The sequence below is a fragment of the Parasteatoda tepidariorum genome, chromosome 1 (genome assembly GCF_043381705.1).
Source record: "Parasteatoda tepidariorum isolate YZ-2023 chromosome 1, CAS_Ptep_4.0, whole genome shotgun sequence".
NCBI lineage: Eukaryota > Metazoa > Arthropoda > Arachnida > Araneae > Theridiidae > Parasteatoda > Parasteatoda tepidariorum.
The window spans coordinates 42306640-42324006 of record NC_092204.1 but is presented as its reverse complement, the minus strand read 5'-3'; the positions used below and the strand labels follow the sequence as shown (position 1 = coordinate 42324006).

The 17367-nt window shown below is 29.2% G+C and overlaps 1 protein-coding gene across 12 annotated transcripts in view; it reads left to right on the top strand.

The window, feature by feature from the left end:
- The window catches only part of LOC107436145 (GTPase-activating Rap/Ran-GAP domain-like protein 3), a 563687-nt gene that overhangs the window by 468160 nt on the left and 78160 nt on the right, over positions 1-17367 (top strand). For all 12 annotated transcript variants that reach the window (XM_071179212.1, XM_071179217.1, XM_016047730.3 and 9 more), the window contains 4 exons: positions 1315-1396; positions 1476-1594; positions 3771-3835; positions 7770-7836. In XM_071179212.1, the coding sequence (XP_071035313.1) occupies positions 1315-1396; positions 1476-1594; positions 3771-3835; positions 7770-7836 (333 nt within the window). The remainder of the gene's footprint in view (positions 1-1314; positions 1397-1475; positions 1595-3770; positions 3836-7769; positions 7837-17367) is intronic.

Below are 17367 nucleotides of genomic sequence, written 5' to 3'. Positions count from 1 at the left end.
AAAGCTTTTATTTAGTATTATTTGCGGAGCTCGAGATACAAAAATTAATTATTATCTATAAGAATTTCAGTTGAATAAATTTTGCATAATAATTATTAATAAGGACAGGCCATGGGAGACAAACCCCCCACAACCTGCCTAAACTAAAGCCAAATTCAAAGTACGTGTAATTTGTTCCCAGCGGGCACAGAAGCATAGGTAGGAGATCCAAAATTGGCGATTTATTAAAATATAACGTAGCCAAAACAAAGCCAACCCAGCATTATCAATATAGAGTTCAAAAATACCTTGGCGATCACGAGTCGCCCACAAATTTATGAGAATTATTATAAACATGCAACTGAAACATTTTTACTGTTAGAAATTAGAATAAGAAGTTATAAATAAGATTTTTGTTTTTGATTAGGCGCGACAGTGAATTAATAAGTCTGCATTAGTATTGAAATAAAAAGTATCCGTTACATTGATAAGGGAAGAAATAAATATTTTATATTCGTTTTAAAAGCTTAAGTCTCTGATTTATTTTAAATATATAATTCTATTAATAAAAATAGGCTCAAGTAATCAAAGATATTTCAAAAGATAGGAAATAAATATGTAATACCAATTGTGGCATCATAATCAGATTTTTGTTCCGATAAATTTCACGATAAAAAAGGATTTTTATGTAAAAAGTGACGACAATCTGGGTGCAACTACATTTTACCGTAACTTCATTCGGAATTACTTACAGTTTGCGTGACCACTGCTTAGACATTAGTAAAACGTTTCTCCAGTTATTTACCAAGGACCATGCTAAGGTGAGTTGCAGCTTTCTTGAAGACCAAAGATAGCGCAACGCGTTATTGAGTAGGTGATCACAATGTTTTGGATCTTTAGTGTATGTTGAAAATTCATTACGAGTAGAAAAAAGATTATGTCTATTCTTAGAATTTGATTATTTAAAAATTTTTTTTTTACGTATTATGCATGAGATTCAAATTATTTCCTTTTATCAGATCAAAATTATTTCAGTGAATTCCATTATTATTCTCCAACACATGTTGATCTAACGTGACATATACGTCGCGCGAATTACGAGAATTCTTATCTCAAAATGGATTGTTTTCACGTCAAGCAATTATTTTTTGGATTCTTTTCAAAAATCAAGTAGTAGCCAACAGAAGAAAATATTCATACAGTTAAAAAATATCAATAAGTGCTTTTTTTTGCTTCACGACGGAAAAAAATTCAAGTGAAATTAAATGTTGTAAAATTTTATTGGAAAATAACTAAAAATACTGAGAATTGTCCATTTCTTTTGATTTTTTTTAGGTTTATGGATCTCCAAGTACTCCTGTATTAGAAAATCCCGAATATCAAACGCGTTGGTATTTCAAGTTCTTTCTAGGAAAGTGTAAGTATAAATAATTTTGCTCGTACTTTTTCCCTCGTTAGTTTATCTACAAATTTATATTGTATTGTGTTTCTTACAGTACATCAGAATTATGTTGGGGCTGATGCAGAAAAAATACCTTTCTTTCTATCAGTTGTCCTCACAGATGCGAACTCCCAAGGAGTACAGCAGTACAGGGCAATTTTGTGGCGAAAGACGGTAAGTAAAAATGGGAAAATGTTTAATGAGACATAAAGAAAAAATATTGAAACATAAAATATAAAATATGATAAATGTTGAAATACCTACAGGGTGTCTAAAAAGTGTAGAAACAGTCAAATATATTAAGAAATTGTGACATATGAAATTGAAAAATACACGTAAAAGTCATTTTTGACCCCACGCTCCAAACTTGTATCCACCCCCCTGCAGTCCTTTCAGTTAACGAAGTAGGAATTAAGTTTGGTGTTATTAATTTGAATGCTCAAAAAATCACACAAGAATTATTTTTTTCTTCTGAGATCTATTTTTCAAGGTATTTCCATTTTAAGAAAATATAACCTACCATTAAACTAAAATTAGTAAGAACTGTAACTAGTCAATCTAACTAGTGAGACTCTTTAGTCAAATTGTGAGATTTTTTTGTTCTTTAGAATCCAAATTGTCACTAAAAATAGGAATTCCGAAGATTGTTTTGAAGATTTCTCCACCCCAGGAGTTTGGGGAAACAATTTTGGTGTCATTAAACGGATAATTTTAAAAATATTTCATTCATATATTCTTTGAATTTTAATCCAATACACTTTTTTGAAAGATTCGACCATTTCCATACTTTTTTGACACCCAATGCATTTAGATTCGTAATTACAGTCTTGGCGAAATTAAATTTTTAAATATGATATTGATAAATTACACTAGGGGATATTTTTTGTCTGTTTGTTTCCTGTACCATAAGATTTTTTAACATATCTTAGATACTTTCGTATGGATGATGTCAAATCTGAAATCGGTTTCCCTCTCCAAGCTACAGTTTTTTTATTGACATTTTTAGTCATTTTTCTGTCAAAATGTTCAACTTTAAAAGCATATATAAGAGTAGGTTGGATAAATATTACGGCAAACTCTTAAAGAATTAGGTTATATCATCAGGATTTAAAAGGCACCGGAACCTATGCCTGGAAATGTCATCATATGCCGATAGAGGCGTTATTTCCGGGCATGTGCTCCCATGCAAAATTTATCCCGATGATGTGTCCTACCTCCCCTAGAAGTTTATTGCAACATTTACGCGACTCCTGTTACATATAACTTTAGTAAACTTGCGACAGAAAAAACGATAGTCATTTTTAAAATATCTGTAGCTTTAGTAGCAAAACTAATTTCCGATTCGAAATCCCCACATCCGAATTAGGCAATATCAAGTAGTTCGATTTGGTATAAATGAAGTTAGAGAAAATTTTTTATTGATGCTCATATGAAGGAAATATGTTTTCACATAATTTATAAACTGCTTTCTCGGTCCAGAGTTTTTAAGTAAGTGGACTCAATAACATCTTAAATTATCATGATGATCATTTTTGATGATGATTCTTAGATTGTTTCTTTGATTAGTATATAATTATTTTACTTAATGAAAAAGTTGCCCAAAGTTTCAAGGCATTTAATGCAAATAGCTATTATTTTATTAAAATATCTCCTTAAATATGATAAAATGTGCAATAGAAAATACTAATTCAAAAATTTCATGCTGTTCAATGTTTGAGAAGTTTAGTTCAAAATTGAAAATGTTATGCTACTTGCTGGTAGCAAAATTCTTCAAAACCGAATTCATTTCTATTAAAAATAGATAAATTAAATGGTTTCCTAATACATAAAACTCCCATTAAACTGAAACAAAAAAACTAGTTTAAATAACAATCCTAAAATTTTATTTATTTTTATAAATTGAGAAGTTTAAAAGAAAGTTTCACTTGACATTTTTAAAACACTCAATATTTCGAATTAAAAAATGCTTGCTATCAACTGCGGATAAAACACGAATTTTTTTACTTCATTAAGATGGTTTTTAATGGTAAAATGCATTTTTAAACAGATTTCTGCTTTTCTATATTCTTGAAAGCCGATTTTCCTAACTTACTTAATTGCCATTAGCAACTTCTTTCACTAAGCTCTTTAATTGCTGTTTGATATTATCGTAAAAGCATAATAAAGATTGTTTTTCTCGTTAAGAAAGATTTCTTTAATTCATTTGTTAAAATTTGCAGTGTTTATGTAACGGTTAACCAAAGTAACCAACAAAACTCTTAATTAAGAATTCTGTTTGTATATTTCGATTTTATGTTGTCTTAAACAATTCCAACTAAACAGTTGGATCACAATTTCTTATTTATTTTAGGGCGCACAAAAGATTTGTCTTTCCCACTCTCCCGGCAAACCTTTGACTGTGAAATCTATTTTAAGGTAAGCAAATTCTACTTATTTTTTAAATTAAATTATATATAATCGCATTAACGAAAGCGTGGAAATTAGAAAACTAACTTTACTTTAAATTTCGCATTCGGCTTAACGAAGATTGTTTTTGTAAATAATTATTTTTTTTTACTTACATTAAATATTTATTTAAAGGATTTATAAAAAATAAGCTTATTTTATCAACGCTTAAATCTAGCAAATAATATACATAATGAAAAGAAGGAAAAAAAGAAAGAAATCGAACTATCTTGTTATCTCGGAAAAATGTATTCAATGCACAGACCAGTCACATTAATACGTTCACTTATTTAAAACTAAAATAACCACCTTCAGAAGAGTGGACCACTACAAGGTGAGGCATTTAGGTTCTTGAAAGTGATCCCGCCTACTGAAATATCATAGCCAGATGCCCTAGGTTACTCGTTTGTGGATCCATGGCGCTGTCAACCCGATCAAGGTGGTCCCACAGATTAAAGACTGGGTTCAAGGAAGAGTTTGGTGACCAGGAGATTACGGTAAACTCATGCTGGTGCTCTTCGAGTCACGCGCGTATGAGCTGTATATCAAATTTGCATTGTCTTGCTGGTAGATGCCATCATCCTAAGGTAAAGTGACCACATTTTTATTGAGACAAAGCGGGACAAATGGGATGAAATGAGAATTACAATTTAGTCAAACTTTCAACACGCACAATATATATATAAAAATACGAATAAATGTTTGCAAAAATATTTTCAACATCAACTGGAAGTAAGTCGGATGCTGTTTGAATAGTATAGGTATAGAATGTGCTCTGCACAACCTACTAGAATATTTTTTTGCTTCAAAGGTTCGTTAAGTTTCGTAAAAACGTTATTGATGCCTCTTCTAGCTTTTCCACCAAAATTTACGTTAGTGTTATCCGCACAATGGGCAATAATTTTATTGTTAAAATTATTCTTTTTTAAAATAGTACTTATTAAATCAAAAATTATTTGATAAGTTTCATCAGGCAATGAAACAAAATCTAATATTCTAATTTTAATTCCTGTTTCTGGATCGAAAAATCTAACACATGTGGGATTAATTTTAAATCTTTGCTTTTGGAAGCATCAAAATATATGTGGGATTAATTTTAAATCATTGCTTTTGGAAGCATCAAAATATATGGATATAAATGCGCATTTTTCTAATTCTTTTTGCAATTGTGAAAACGAATATGGTGAAAAAACATTACAAATAATTGCTTCGGTTTTTGTCCTTGCACATGCATATTTTTTGTCGTATAATGTTTTGATCACTTGCGACGTACGATCCATTGATCTGAAACTTTGATCGTGGTTTATGGTGCGGAAAGCAAATAGCCCTTCCGCTAATGCTAGCTGTTTTTCCGTGTTCACTGCGAAAAAACTATTCCATTTTAGATGAGGAAGCGGCATTATTACAAAATCTTTTGTGCCTCTTTGTCGCTAGATGTTTTGTAATATCGTTTTTTCCACCATGTGAGGCACAAAATTCAGCATTGCGTTTATCACACCGTACCATATAGTCTATTTTGGTACTTTTAATAAATGGAAATTCTTTGCTTAGCTCTTCATTAAATTTTCATCCTCTTTTTTTACTCATCTTTTATTTTGTGGGTAAATACTAGAAATAAATAAAAAAAATTATTACAAAGGCTTTTACCTTATTGACCGTTACTTTGTGGCGACTATTGCTCAACCTTTGTCAATCAAATAATGAGTCAAACCGAACGTCAAATTGAATACAACAAACCGCGCTGTCTAACGGCAGTCCGCACTTATCTGGATTAAGCCGAGACGTAAAGACAATGATCGCACACCACCGAGTAAATCTAACTTGGTACATTGCCTAATTTAGTTTACTCAGCACTCATTTTATGTATTTTTTATTTCTTTATATTCACCATAATACTTAAATAATAGGAATATATTTTTACAGTACATTTAAAATAAGAAATGCAGATATTTTCTAAAAAGCGGGACATTTTTAAAAATCGGCGGGACGCGGGACAATCCACCAAAAAGCGGGACAGTCCCGCCAAAATCGGGACGTGTGGTCACTTTATCCTAAGGAGAATCGATTCTCAAGTAAAGGTGGATATGGTCCGCAATGACAGATTTGCACTTGTATTGCTCAATCGTGCCTTCAACAACAACGAGTGCACTCGAAGAATGCTACGAAATAGTTTTTCAGACCATATTGGTCTCTTATGATGCTTGGACCCTTCCGAAAATTGTTGCACATTGTTTGCTTTCAGACACTTCACGCTGTCACACGTGTATCAGTCCGATGGAGTATAAAATGTGATTCATTGGAAAAGCTATCTCTCTCCATTTATTGGACATTCAGTTGCATTATTGTTGTGCAAATTCCAGCTTTCATAGAGTTCGAATAAGCATTGGTGTATTAATTACGCGTCAGATGGGACGACTCATACGCCGTAACGTTCGCTGAACAGTCGTTGTGGAGACTCTGTTGGTAGCCCCATGGTTTATCTGCGCGATTAGTTACTCAGCAGTTGTACGTTTTCGTGGCCATTGCTCAGCTCTGTCATCCATAGCCCGTGGTGACCACATTTGGCACTATGCTGATTACGGAAAATGCCATTTTGTCATGTACGCTATACTTTTATTGTGGCAGCATGCGAACAGTTAGCAAAAAAACCGTTTCGGAAATGCATCCACCCTTAACTCAGAAATTAATGCATGTGCCCTTTAGACGCCTCATAAACCACTCCGTTTCTGAAATTTAATTGCAGCGTTTTCCGATTCCTTCGGACTTTAATATCCTACCTTCTGCAATTGGTTATTTCACATTGTAAAAGCAGTGAAGTAGATGTTGATCCCATTAATCTGACTGGACTATGTATATACATATATGCATGTATTTATTCATCCCACATAAATTCGATATACAGACAATTACAAGTAGTTTAAATTCATAAATTATTAATTTTTTTAAAGGTTGAATTATTTTAGAAATTGCGAAAAAGATCGATGGATTGGCTAAATATGAAATTATTTAATTAATAACAAATACTTGCATAATGAAACAAAAATTATTAACGCCGTTTATAATGACGTGGATATACAAATATCTTGTGATCAATAATTAAATTTGCAGTATTATAAACAAAATCAAAAAATATTCAATAGTAGTTATATATCGTATTCATTTACATAAAATATTCATAAAATTAAAATCAACTATCCTACAGCTCATACACAAGCAGGTAATTTTATACAATTTAATTCCAGATTATATTAAACAATTCACAATTACATATTTTAAAACCGCGTGAATTTCAATCGCATTTTTGAATAATATATTGGGTAAATTACAAACCTTCATATGAGATTTTTAAATCTCACGATATTTGAATTACTATATTTCGATAAATATTTAACTTCTTTCTTACTTTTCACTAGAATTTATTAACCTGATATTTTATAAAAATGATAGTAATACAACTATAACATATTATAATTAAAAATTTAAAAAAAAAATCATTAAATATTCACTTGATACAGTACAAAGTTGATATTGAATTCATACATGGTTTGTCTCTCTCTGTGAATTCGAAGATATTTAGTATTCTGTGACATATTCATCATTAGCAGATAATGATGTGAATATTAATGATTATTTCATATTCAAGGGATTTAATATACCCAAAACTATATGCCAAAATCTCAAATGCATTTAAAGTGACGTTAATGAATTTACACAGAGTAATGCTACTGATACTTATTCGATTATGTAAGCTTATAATACGATGATTTCTGTTGTACAATAATACATATATGATTTTAATAATTTAAAGCATTTAATATGCTTTACGAGTTGTATTTTTCAAAAATATCTGTAACATTAAGTATTTAAGAACATAATCACATTTAAACTTTGTATTCTTTTTCAGCAATTTTCAAAATATGGATAAAATTGAAAAAGGTCCTAAAGAGATATTTTCTCCAGAAATACAGAAGGTAAATAAATTGTTTTATTAATGCTTATGGGGATTTTAGTAATACTATTTATTATTGAGTTATAAGCAACTAGATTAAATATTAATAGTTCTAAAGGTCGACAATTGTAGCGATACTACCATGCTTTAATCTTTATTTTATTATTATCCTTTTTCAGTTTTTATTTTTGTTTATAATCACAAGCTAATTCTTAATCATTTTAAAATAAACTCATTTAAGGGTATGTTTACAAAATTACTGCAAAAATTTTTAAATAGAACCATGCGTACAATTATTTTCCTTCGCTTAAACTTGTGATCCTAAATCTTATAAGGTACAGTGCACAAAAACGGACCACTCTGAATAACTTTTGATCTAATGATCAGATCTTCCCGTTCTAGGACTCCATCTTATTGGAACGAGGGGTGACTTCAAAGTCTGTAATTAATTAGTGTAGACGATATTTAAAATTACGAAATCAGGCACAAAATCAGATTCAAATGTCATGATCCTCAAAATGTGTTGGGTAGCCTCAACCTGGATAATGTGACCCTAATAGTTTGGTCAGGAGAGTACCCCCTAACGTTGATTTGATTTTTTAAATATTTCACCATATCTCGAGAACTTTTTAAGCGAATTGAAAATTTTTGCACTCAATTTTAAAATTCATTTGTATAAAAATAGTTTCATACAAAAATTACATTTAAAAAAATATTTATTTTATTTCGTAATAGTCGAAAAAAAATTTTGAATACAATTTTTTGCATCATTTTAAAGTATCTAATTTTACATGGTAAAATACAATATTTAACCGAAATTAGTTGTTGTTGTAGTTTATTTACGTCGCACTAGAGCTGCACAATGGGCTATTGGCGACGGTCTGGGAAGCATCCCTGGGGATGATCCGAAGACATGCCATCGCAATTTTGATCCTCTGCAAAGGGGATGGCACCCCCCGCTTCGGTAGGCCAACGACCTGCACGCGAAGTCGAGCACTTTACGGTAGAACAGTTTAACCAGGACCGAAATTAGTTGAATAGTTCCTGAGAATTCAAACTTTTTAAAAAAAATAGTATATTTAGAATTTGGTTTCTAATGAACTTTTCAGCCAATTCCACTGATATATTGTATGCACTTCAATATGAAATTACTTTATATACTTTAAAATAATGTAAATAATTATATACCATACAATTCAAAATTTTTCGACTATTATTAAATAACATAATAGAATTAAATATTTATTTAAATTTATTTTTTTCACTTAGCTATCTTTAGATAATAGAACTATCTTTGGAATGTGTTTTTATAATTGTGAGCAAACATTTTTCAATCTGCATAGAAAGTTCGCGAGATATGGCGAAATACGGAAAAAGTAAAATTCACATTAAAGGGTTCGAACTTTGGACCACTCTCTTGACCAAACTATAAGGACAATATTTCCCAGTATGCTGCTACCCCCCATATTTTGGGAAACAGAAATCCAAATCCGATGGGGAAAAAACATGTTTATACGGAGAAAGTACGTTTTCTGTCTGAATTCGGAGCTTAAAATATCGTCTGCACTAATCAATCAGCATATTTGAGGTCACCCCTTTTAATTATTAAGATTGTGTCCTAGAAGGTGAAGATCCGATCATTAAATCAAAAATGATCCATTGTGGTCCGTCATATTTTGACGCACTATAAGCTTTTCGCTTGCGCACTGTTTATGCTTATACGAGTCGACATTTTCCCGATTCACTAATGATGATTCACGCGATTCGCCACTTTCATGACTAATGACGATTCAAGTTTCAATCGTCCTTGCTACTACAAAATCATGTCGTCCTTTTATTGTTAATTTGAATTTACTGCCAATCGAAATTTCGGCTACTTTTCGATTAGCTAAATTGCTCAAATTTTAACTCTATTTCTGTGTCTGATGTTAATACGAACTACTATTTTTTTAAATTCTGAGAGAAACATTTTCATCATTTTATCGAAAAAGAAAAATTAAAGAAAAGACCAGATATAAAAATTTTCCGGCTTCTCACTTCCGTAATAAATTTTTATCAACATCGAAAATCCCTTCTTCATTTTTTATATATTTTTGGTCCGACAAAAACAAATCATTTTCTCCTTTTTTTTAAAAATTTATTTGAAAAACTTAGTCTTTAAAATAATTTTACATCATTTTCGAAATTTAACTTTCATACAATTTGCTTAATATTTTCTCCTTTTAACATTATTAATTATTTTTAGAGAAAGTGTTGAATTTTATAGGTTATGTTGGATTACAATTTATTTAAAAACAAATACATTAATTTATTAAATATTGATAATTTATAATAAAAAACACACATTTATTAAGGTAATTGGAAATTAACTGGGTGCAAAATTTCTAATTATAAAATTAAATTTAATTACTGTAAAATTATTATACATACATATTTTATTTAACTTTACTAAAAAAACGTACATCTGGTTTAAAAAAACTTGCATTTATTTCTATGCTAAATCTACTGATTAAAATTTTCAGTTTTAAAAATGAAACAATAGACACTTGTTGCATAAATGATTGTAACATTTCTAAAAAATAGTTTTTTTTTACATTATGTAATACAAATTCATTGTTTTCATTGATTTTCTTATTCGTAACATTTTTAAAAATTAATATTTTGAAAAGAAATATACTTTGAGATTTTAAATTTATATAATATTCGATTGCTGGAACGTTCGCTCCGTTTCTAAGTAACCTTAACAGTTATTTTTAGTTTAACGCATGAAAAAATTTCGAGCAGCAGATAAACTTTCTGTTACGATCTATTTGTAACTCTAAATGACAGTTAAATTTCGATCTTAGTTCTTCAATCATTCTGATTCAATCTCCCATTCTTCAAAGTTCATTCTTATTGTCATTACGTATATTTCCTTTCTGTCAACAGTTTTACGAAATTCAAAATCTTCAAACACGAAAGCAGTGATCGAGGTCGGCTGTTTTGTTTTTTTACAAGCTCGATGCACGATTTCCCCACTGATAACCCCTCAAAGACTGAGAATAACGTGTAAGCCAGATTCGGCGATTAAACTCGTGGGTTACCTGCCGATTAAGGATAGAGAATAATATTTCGTTTTTTAACCCTCAATTAACTCAAGCCCATTGTTTACCAGGAGATAACTGCGAAACACAATTTAATGACGTCATTTAAGACGAGATCTCAGATTTCTAGTAGTCATTGAAAATTTAAGTTTCCCTTGGGAGGTTATTGTGCGCCCACAATTTGATGCGCAAGAGGTGATTTCTTGTTGCAAAACTTTAATTAAAAATAAATTGTCTAATTAAGCATCAAATTTTTGATTATTTATCGAACAGGGTAGCATAAACTTTACCGCATTTTAAACATTATCACTCAGTGTTAAGTTTGCATTTTATTTGAAGTTAACTATTTAACTGCAGAAGTGCTGAGGAGTTTTAAATTCTGTATTTTATTTTTTAGTGCCTAAAATTTATTAAACATGATTTTTTTTTCAATTTTCACATTAAAAGTACAAAGTAACTATTTATGTAAGTTAAATATATTTAATCAAATATTTTCATGGAACTGAAATAAGATTTAAAAAAATCAAACCAATCATCGCTTATTTTAAAACTGAGGTAAGGTGATTAAGTCGGATTAAATGTTTAAGAACTCTTTAAAATATAATTTTGTTTAAATGTTTCCTCTCGTTAAAAAAATCCATTCATACATCCATTCCTTCATCCACAAATCGTAATTTTGACCTGAACCAGAGAAAGATCAATCTCCAATCCAGTACCTCCAGATGTATAATTTGTTATGGGAACAAAGAGGACTTTGTGACCCGACAGATTTAGCGTACTTCCGTCACCATTTACTGCACGGGGAGTCTTCCTCTGGCTGGCTTTGAATTTCCGTTCTCATGAACGTGAGTCCAGCGCCCTATTAACCAGGCTAACCCGGCATTTTGAAAACTGCAAAATGAATTAATTAGCATGATTCTCCTTTTGCGCATGTCTAAAAAAAGGATACCAAAATTAAAATATTTTCCGGACAGAATATAAAAATATTTTTAGGCTAAGTATTTTTAAGATAAATATTTTATTATAAACTAACTTAAATTTTGAATTCAAGTTTAAAATCTAGCTTTACTTTTAAAATTGTATATTCACTTTTTCATAATTTTGTTTACTTATCAAAATTGTTAATTTTTAAGGTTAATTTTTTTACTACTTAAAATCTTTGAAACTGAAGTATTTTCTATAAAAGATAATATCTGAAAACTAATTAAACTACTACTTTAAATTCATCAACGAATTGAAAAAAAAAGGGTTTTATTATTCTTTTACATACAATCTGATTACCTCTAGCTATACTTTTAAAATTGTATGTTCACTTTTACTTATTATTGTTTACTTTTCAAATTTGTTAATTTTCATGATTAACTTTCTCACTAGTTAAATTCCTCAAAACTAAAGTATTTTCTATAAAAGATAATATCTGGAAACTAATTAAACTACTACTTTAAATTCATCAACGAATTGAAAAAAAAAGGTTTTATTATTCTTTTACATACAACCTGATTGCCTCTAGCTATACTTTTAAAATTGTATGTTCACTTTTACTTATTATTGCTTACTTATCAAATTTGTTAATTTTCATGATTAACTTTCTCACTAGTTAAATTCCTTAAAACTAAACTATTTTCTATGCGAGATAGTATCAGGCAACTAATATCTAAAATTTAGTACGGAATTGAAAAACAAATTGTAGTTGCTTTTATTATCCTTTTACATACAACTCCGATTGCCTTTACAAATGACTTTTATTATACTTCTCTATATTCTAAATAGGAGCTTCTCGAGTATGCAATCTAAAATTAATTGATGGATAATTCGAATGAGCAAGCACTCAACTAAACATTATTTTTACCCTTTTGAAGAAAGCTCTCCCTCCTACGTAAATGGAAGTCATCACTTTTACCCGGAGTATTCTATACCACGCTAGGATAAGGATTAACTAATGAAAGCTTTTGAAAACTGTAAGAGGAATTAATTAGCATACTGCAACATGATACGCTTTTTTGGCATGTGTTAAAAAAAAGCAGACCGTAATTAAAGTATTTTCCAGACAAGATATTCTGATACATCTTAAGAGTGGATTATTTTAGATGGTTCAAAAACGAAAGAAAAAACTAATTTACTATAAAGAAACAAAAAGAATTAGCAAAATTTTATCCTTAAAGAGAAGAAAGCTCTTTCTCTTGAGATATTTCCCCCTTTTTTTTATTCAAAGTCTGTTGATTATTTTTGTATTTTTGATGAAAAGATTTTTATTTATTTTGATAATATTCATGCAACTTTTTTTTAGCTTGTTGCCGTTGCATTTAATATTAATCTTGGTTATAAAAACAGGTTTCTTTTTTGCTATAACTGAGCTTTTTTGCCGTAAATTATTTTGAACTTCAAAAAGTCTTGCGATTCCATATGATTATTTTTGTAGTATTATTTCTTAAGCGATTTCTTTGAAGAAATTTTTATCTTCATCGAAAAATATTCTTTATAATCTTAGCTACATCTTCTAAAAATATTAATAAATATCATTTTTAAGTATTTAATTTTTATAGAATAAGAAAAAAATAACTTAAAGTATGCACAAAAAGAAGAAATATAAGAGTTTGTTAATTGTTTTGATAACAATATTATATTAAAAATTTACACTTTAGCACGCGCACTAAGTGAAATTTGTAAAGAAAAAATCAGTTATAAATTTATTCAAGCTATAGCATTAGTTGCTGTTTTTTTAATTTTTATTTTTAGTTAGGCACATCAATAGGCTAAATAAAATATGTTACTATGTAAAATCTAAGATATCACTCTCACTCACTTATTCGAGCGCTTACTTCATTCAATAATTCTCTACATTCCTTAGAATTAAATAATTGTAGTTTACAATCATGATTTTAATTTTTTTTATCTATTGAATACATTAACATTACAAATGTATTTTAATGAAACTATCCCTTCTGAAGAAGGGATTAGAATTGAAAAAAATATTTTTAGAGCCTCCCTTTAGGAAAGCGCAGAATAAAATTTGGAACATTGGAATAAATTTTGCTCTAATGATAAGATTATCACTTACAAACATGCAATATTAAAGTTATTATATTAAATATACGAACTAATTGGTGCATGCATTTAAAACTGCAAAATCATACTCCCAAACACATGAATAAAGATAAATGCACAAATACAATCTTTTTCTAAACAATGTGATCGACGATGTATAATAAAATACAACTTCACTAATCACATGCAAATAACATATATTAAGCCAACATATCTTGAATATATATTTTTACAATACCATGCTCTTATTGTTTTAATTGATGAAAAATTTTACGTGGATAAGAATAAAAACATAAGCATTATCTTTTTTTTTTCTGTACAATGTGATTGATGAAGTATAATAAAATGAAAAATTTTCTTCTAGTTTACCCCATTTCTTCAGACTCATTAATCTTGACAAGTCGCTCTTCTTTCTGCAACATAAAACATTGTTCAAGACTAACGATCTTGTTTTTATAGTTAAAAACGTATTAGTATAAAAGGCACGTAGAAGATGTTTTATGTTTTTGACTTTAGATAAGTGTTTTGATGTATCTCTCCTCAAGCAAAATAAAAGTTTCCCTCTTTCATATTTTAAAGCACCTTTTCTCAAAGTTTTAAAATTAAAGGCAGGTTGTCTTAGTGTTTAGGATAGTTCATCAGTGAAATATTTTTATTTTTACCTTCAACTACAACTACTTGAAAATTCTTTTGAAATTTATCGAGCTTGAAATTTTTCGGTTGAGTAATTATTATTATTTTTTTTTATTTCTTTCCTGTTTAGGTCAATTCTGATACTTTTTTTTTTAAACTAAAGCTAAAACCTTCCACCAAAATTAAAATTTTATTCTTAAATAAGCGGGAAAAAAATGTTTTTCTGCTACCAGTATTTTATTTTTAGATTTTAGTGGTATATATATAGATATTAAAAACGGATAGACGGTATAGATATAAAATTTTTAGTAAAATAGATGTATTGACGAAATACATACCATTCACTCTCAAAACTTGTTTTAGGTATCAAAATTCAGTTCATGCATAAAAATGAATTTAGTTCATTCAATTTCAGTTTGTGCAGGACAATTGTAAACTGAAGTTCCAGGTATACCCAAAAAGACCGATAACTTGAAAAATATATATTAAAAGAAAAACAGGAAGCAATAAGACTGCTTTGCAGCATGTTGCTTAGGGAATAAAGATTTTATTCTCACCAAGTTTGTAAATCAGAAAATTGTCAAGAAGCGCTGCTAACAGACAAAAGGCATAGACAATAGATATGATAACGATAGGGCCTCCAGCTAATCTAAGTGCTACAGACAATGGGGAAAAATTGTCTGTAGCGCCCTCTCTTGACGAGACGTGCAACTACTATTAAAACTAAGAGAGAAGGGAATATATTCCCTTGCGGATTACAGCAACTCGTACTTTTCTGTTTGCTTAAATTTTTCTTAAAATTAAGAAAAATTCGGTCGTTTTTAGATTCCTGATATATTATGACTGATGCAAAATACTTTACAGAAGAAAAGTCTTGTAATGGCTGAAGCGCAGTAAGAATAAAAGTTTATATATTACCACACTGTAAGCTACTCAATTTATGTTAGTGGACGGTAATGGCACAAAAAGATTGAATAATATGACTAATTAAAAGATGATAACAAACAAAAATATAATATTGATTAAATTCCTTTTCCCAAATTAAAAAGTATCGCTTGCTATAAAATTAAGGTAATTTCTTATATTTATGCAACATAGATGACATACTTAGTTTCGCAATATCTGTTATTCAGTTAACAGTATGAGCCTCAAGGTTATCAGCTTTAAGGCTAGTTCCAAATTGATGTAATAGTTAACTGATCTTTTCTTTACAAACATCAATTCGGTACTCACATAAATATAAGAGCTGTTTCGATATGACAAACATAAAAAAATATATACATTATATGTTTCTTTGTTTGATGAGCGCATACAAAGCGCATAAATAAAAATTTAAATTTATTGATAAATTTACTTGACTCAAATATTTTTAAATTCTTTACCCTTACGTTAAACAAAATTATAAAAGAATGAGTGGGTGGTTTGTGTAAATTGATTAAGAAGAGACGTGGTCGCTATAGACTGATTAACTGCAGAAAAAAAGAAACAAGATAATTTACATTAGATAAGTTGCATGTCAATTTTTATTAATAAGATCTGCGACAAATTTTCAGCGTTTGAAAAAATACATGCATTTTGCGAGTTTTTAACTTTACTACGTTCTAAAGTTAACATACGAGTTTCTCTGTTATGGTATTATTGTTTTTTAAATTTATTTGAGCCGTTTATTTTTTTTTCTTTCAATTTCATGAAAATCAAAAAAACATGACATTAAATCGTGTATTTTAAACCAGTATTATTTTTTTTTAGTGTTTAATTTATAAAACATTAAAGCGGGGTTAATATTACGGCGACAATCACTTCTTTGAAAGTTTTTTATAGATACTTCGGCAAAAGATAATTTTATTGACAAGTCATATTGTCGACAATTCGGCGACATCAGGCTTCACTACATTCCTAATAATGTGCAGCCTATTCCTAATGATGTTTGCCTAAATAATATTCTTATTATTTATCTTCCCTTATTTTACGTTTCCTCAAACTATTTTACTTTTAATTCAAACTATTTGATGTTCTAAATTTCTTTTCTTTTACTGCTTAAGCCAATCTTGTGATATTTCTCCAAAAATTAAAGAAAAAAAAACATTTTTATTCAAGAAATAGCTGACAAAGATACTTTTATTCTTTGGAGAATTTAATATCTTGCTTCGAACTTTTCTTACCGATAATGAATCCAATCGTTAAAAAAGGTTATTTAACGTTTAATTACACTCGGAGGAATTTATTTAATTAAAAACTTCCGGACAGTACAATTTTTCATTATGTAATAAAACTAGCAATTCCAGGATAGGAAAGTAATTTAACTTGATATTGGCAGTTTAGATCTTTCTCTTAGTAAGCTGTTTATTACTTTGAAATAATAAACCTTAAACGTAAAAAGACTCTAAAAAATTCGGACCACTTCCATGCAGTTTAATAATGTGCGTCGCAAGTATCGATTTACCATACGAATTTTATAGTTTAAATAGTCAAAATACTCCTAAAAAGTTTTTTTTGTTGTTGTTGCTGACTATATTCCAAACAGATTAAAATTTGAATGAGTTCTTCCCATTTTAAAAATAAAAGTTTAATAAAGCAACGAGAGTAATCTCTTATGATAAAATTGCAATTTAATAAAAAACGACATTCAAATTTACAAATAAAACGTTAAAAGGTGTATATTACAAGTATACGTGCTTTAATAAATTTTACTATTTGGGATTTTGAACATCGTCTTTTATTAAATTTCTAAAGTGTGCTGTTTGGCACCGAATTTACATATGAATCAATTGTTAAATGAGTTGAATGATCTT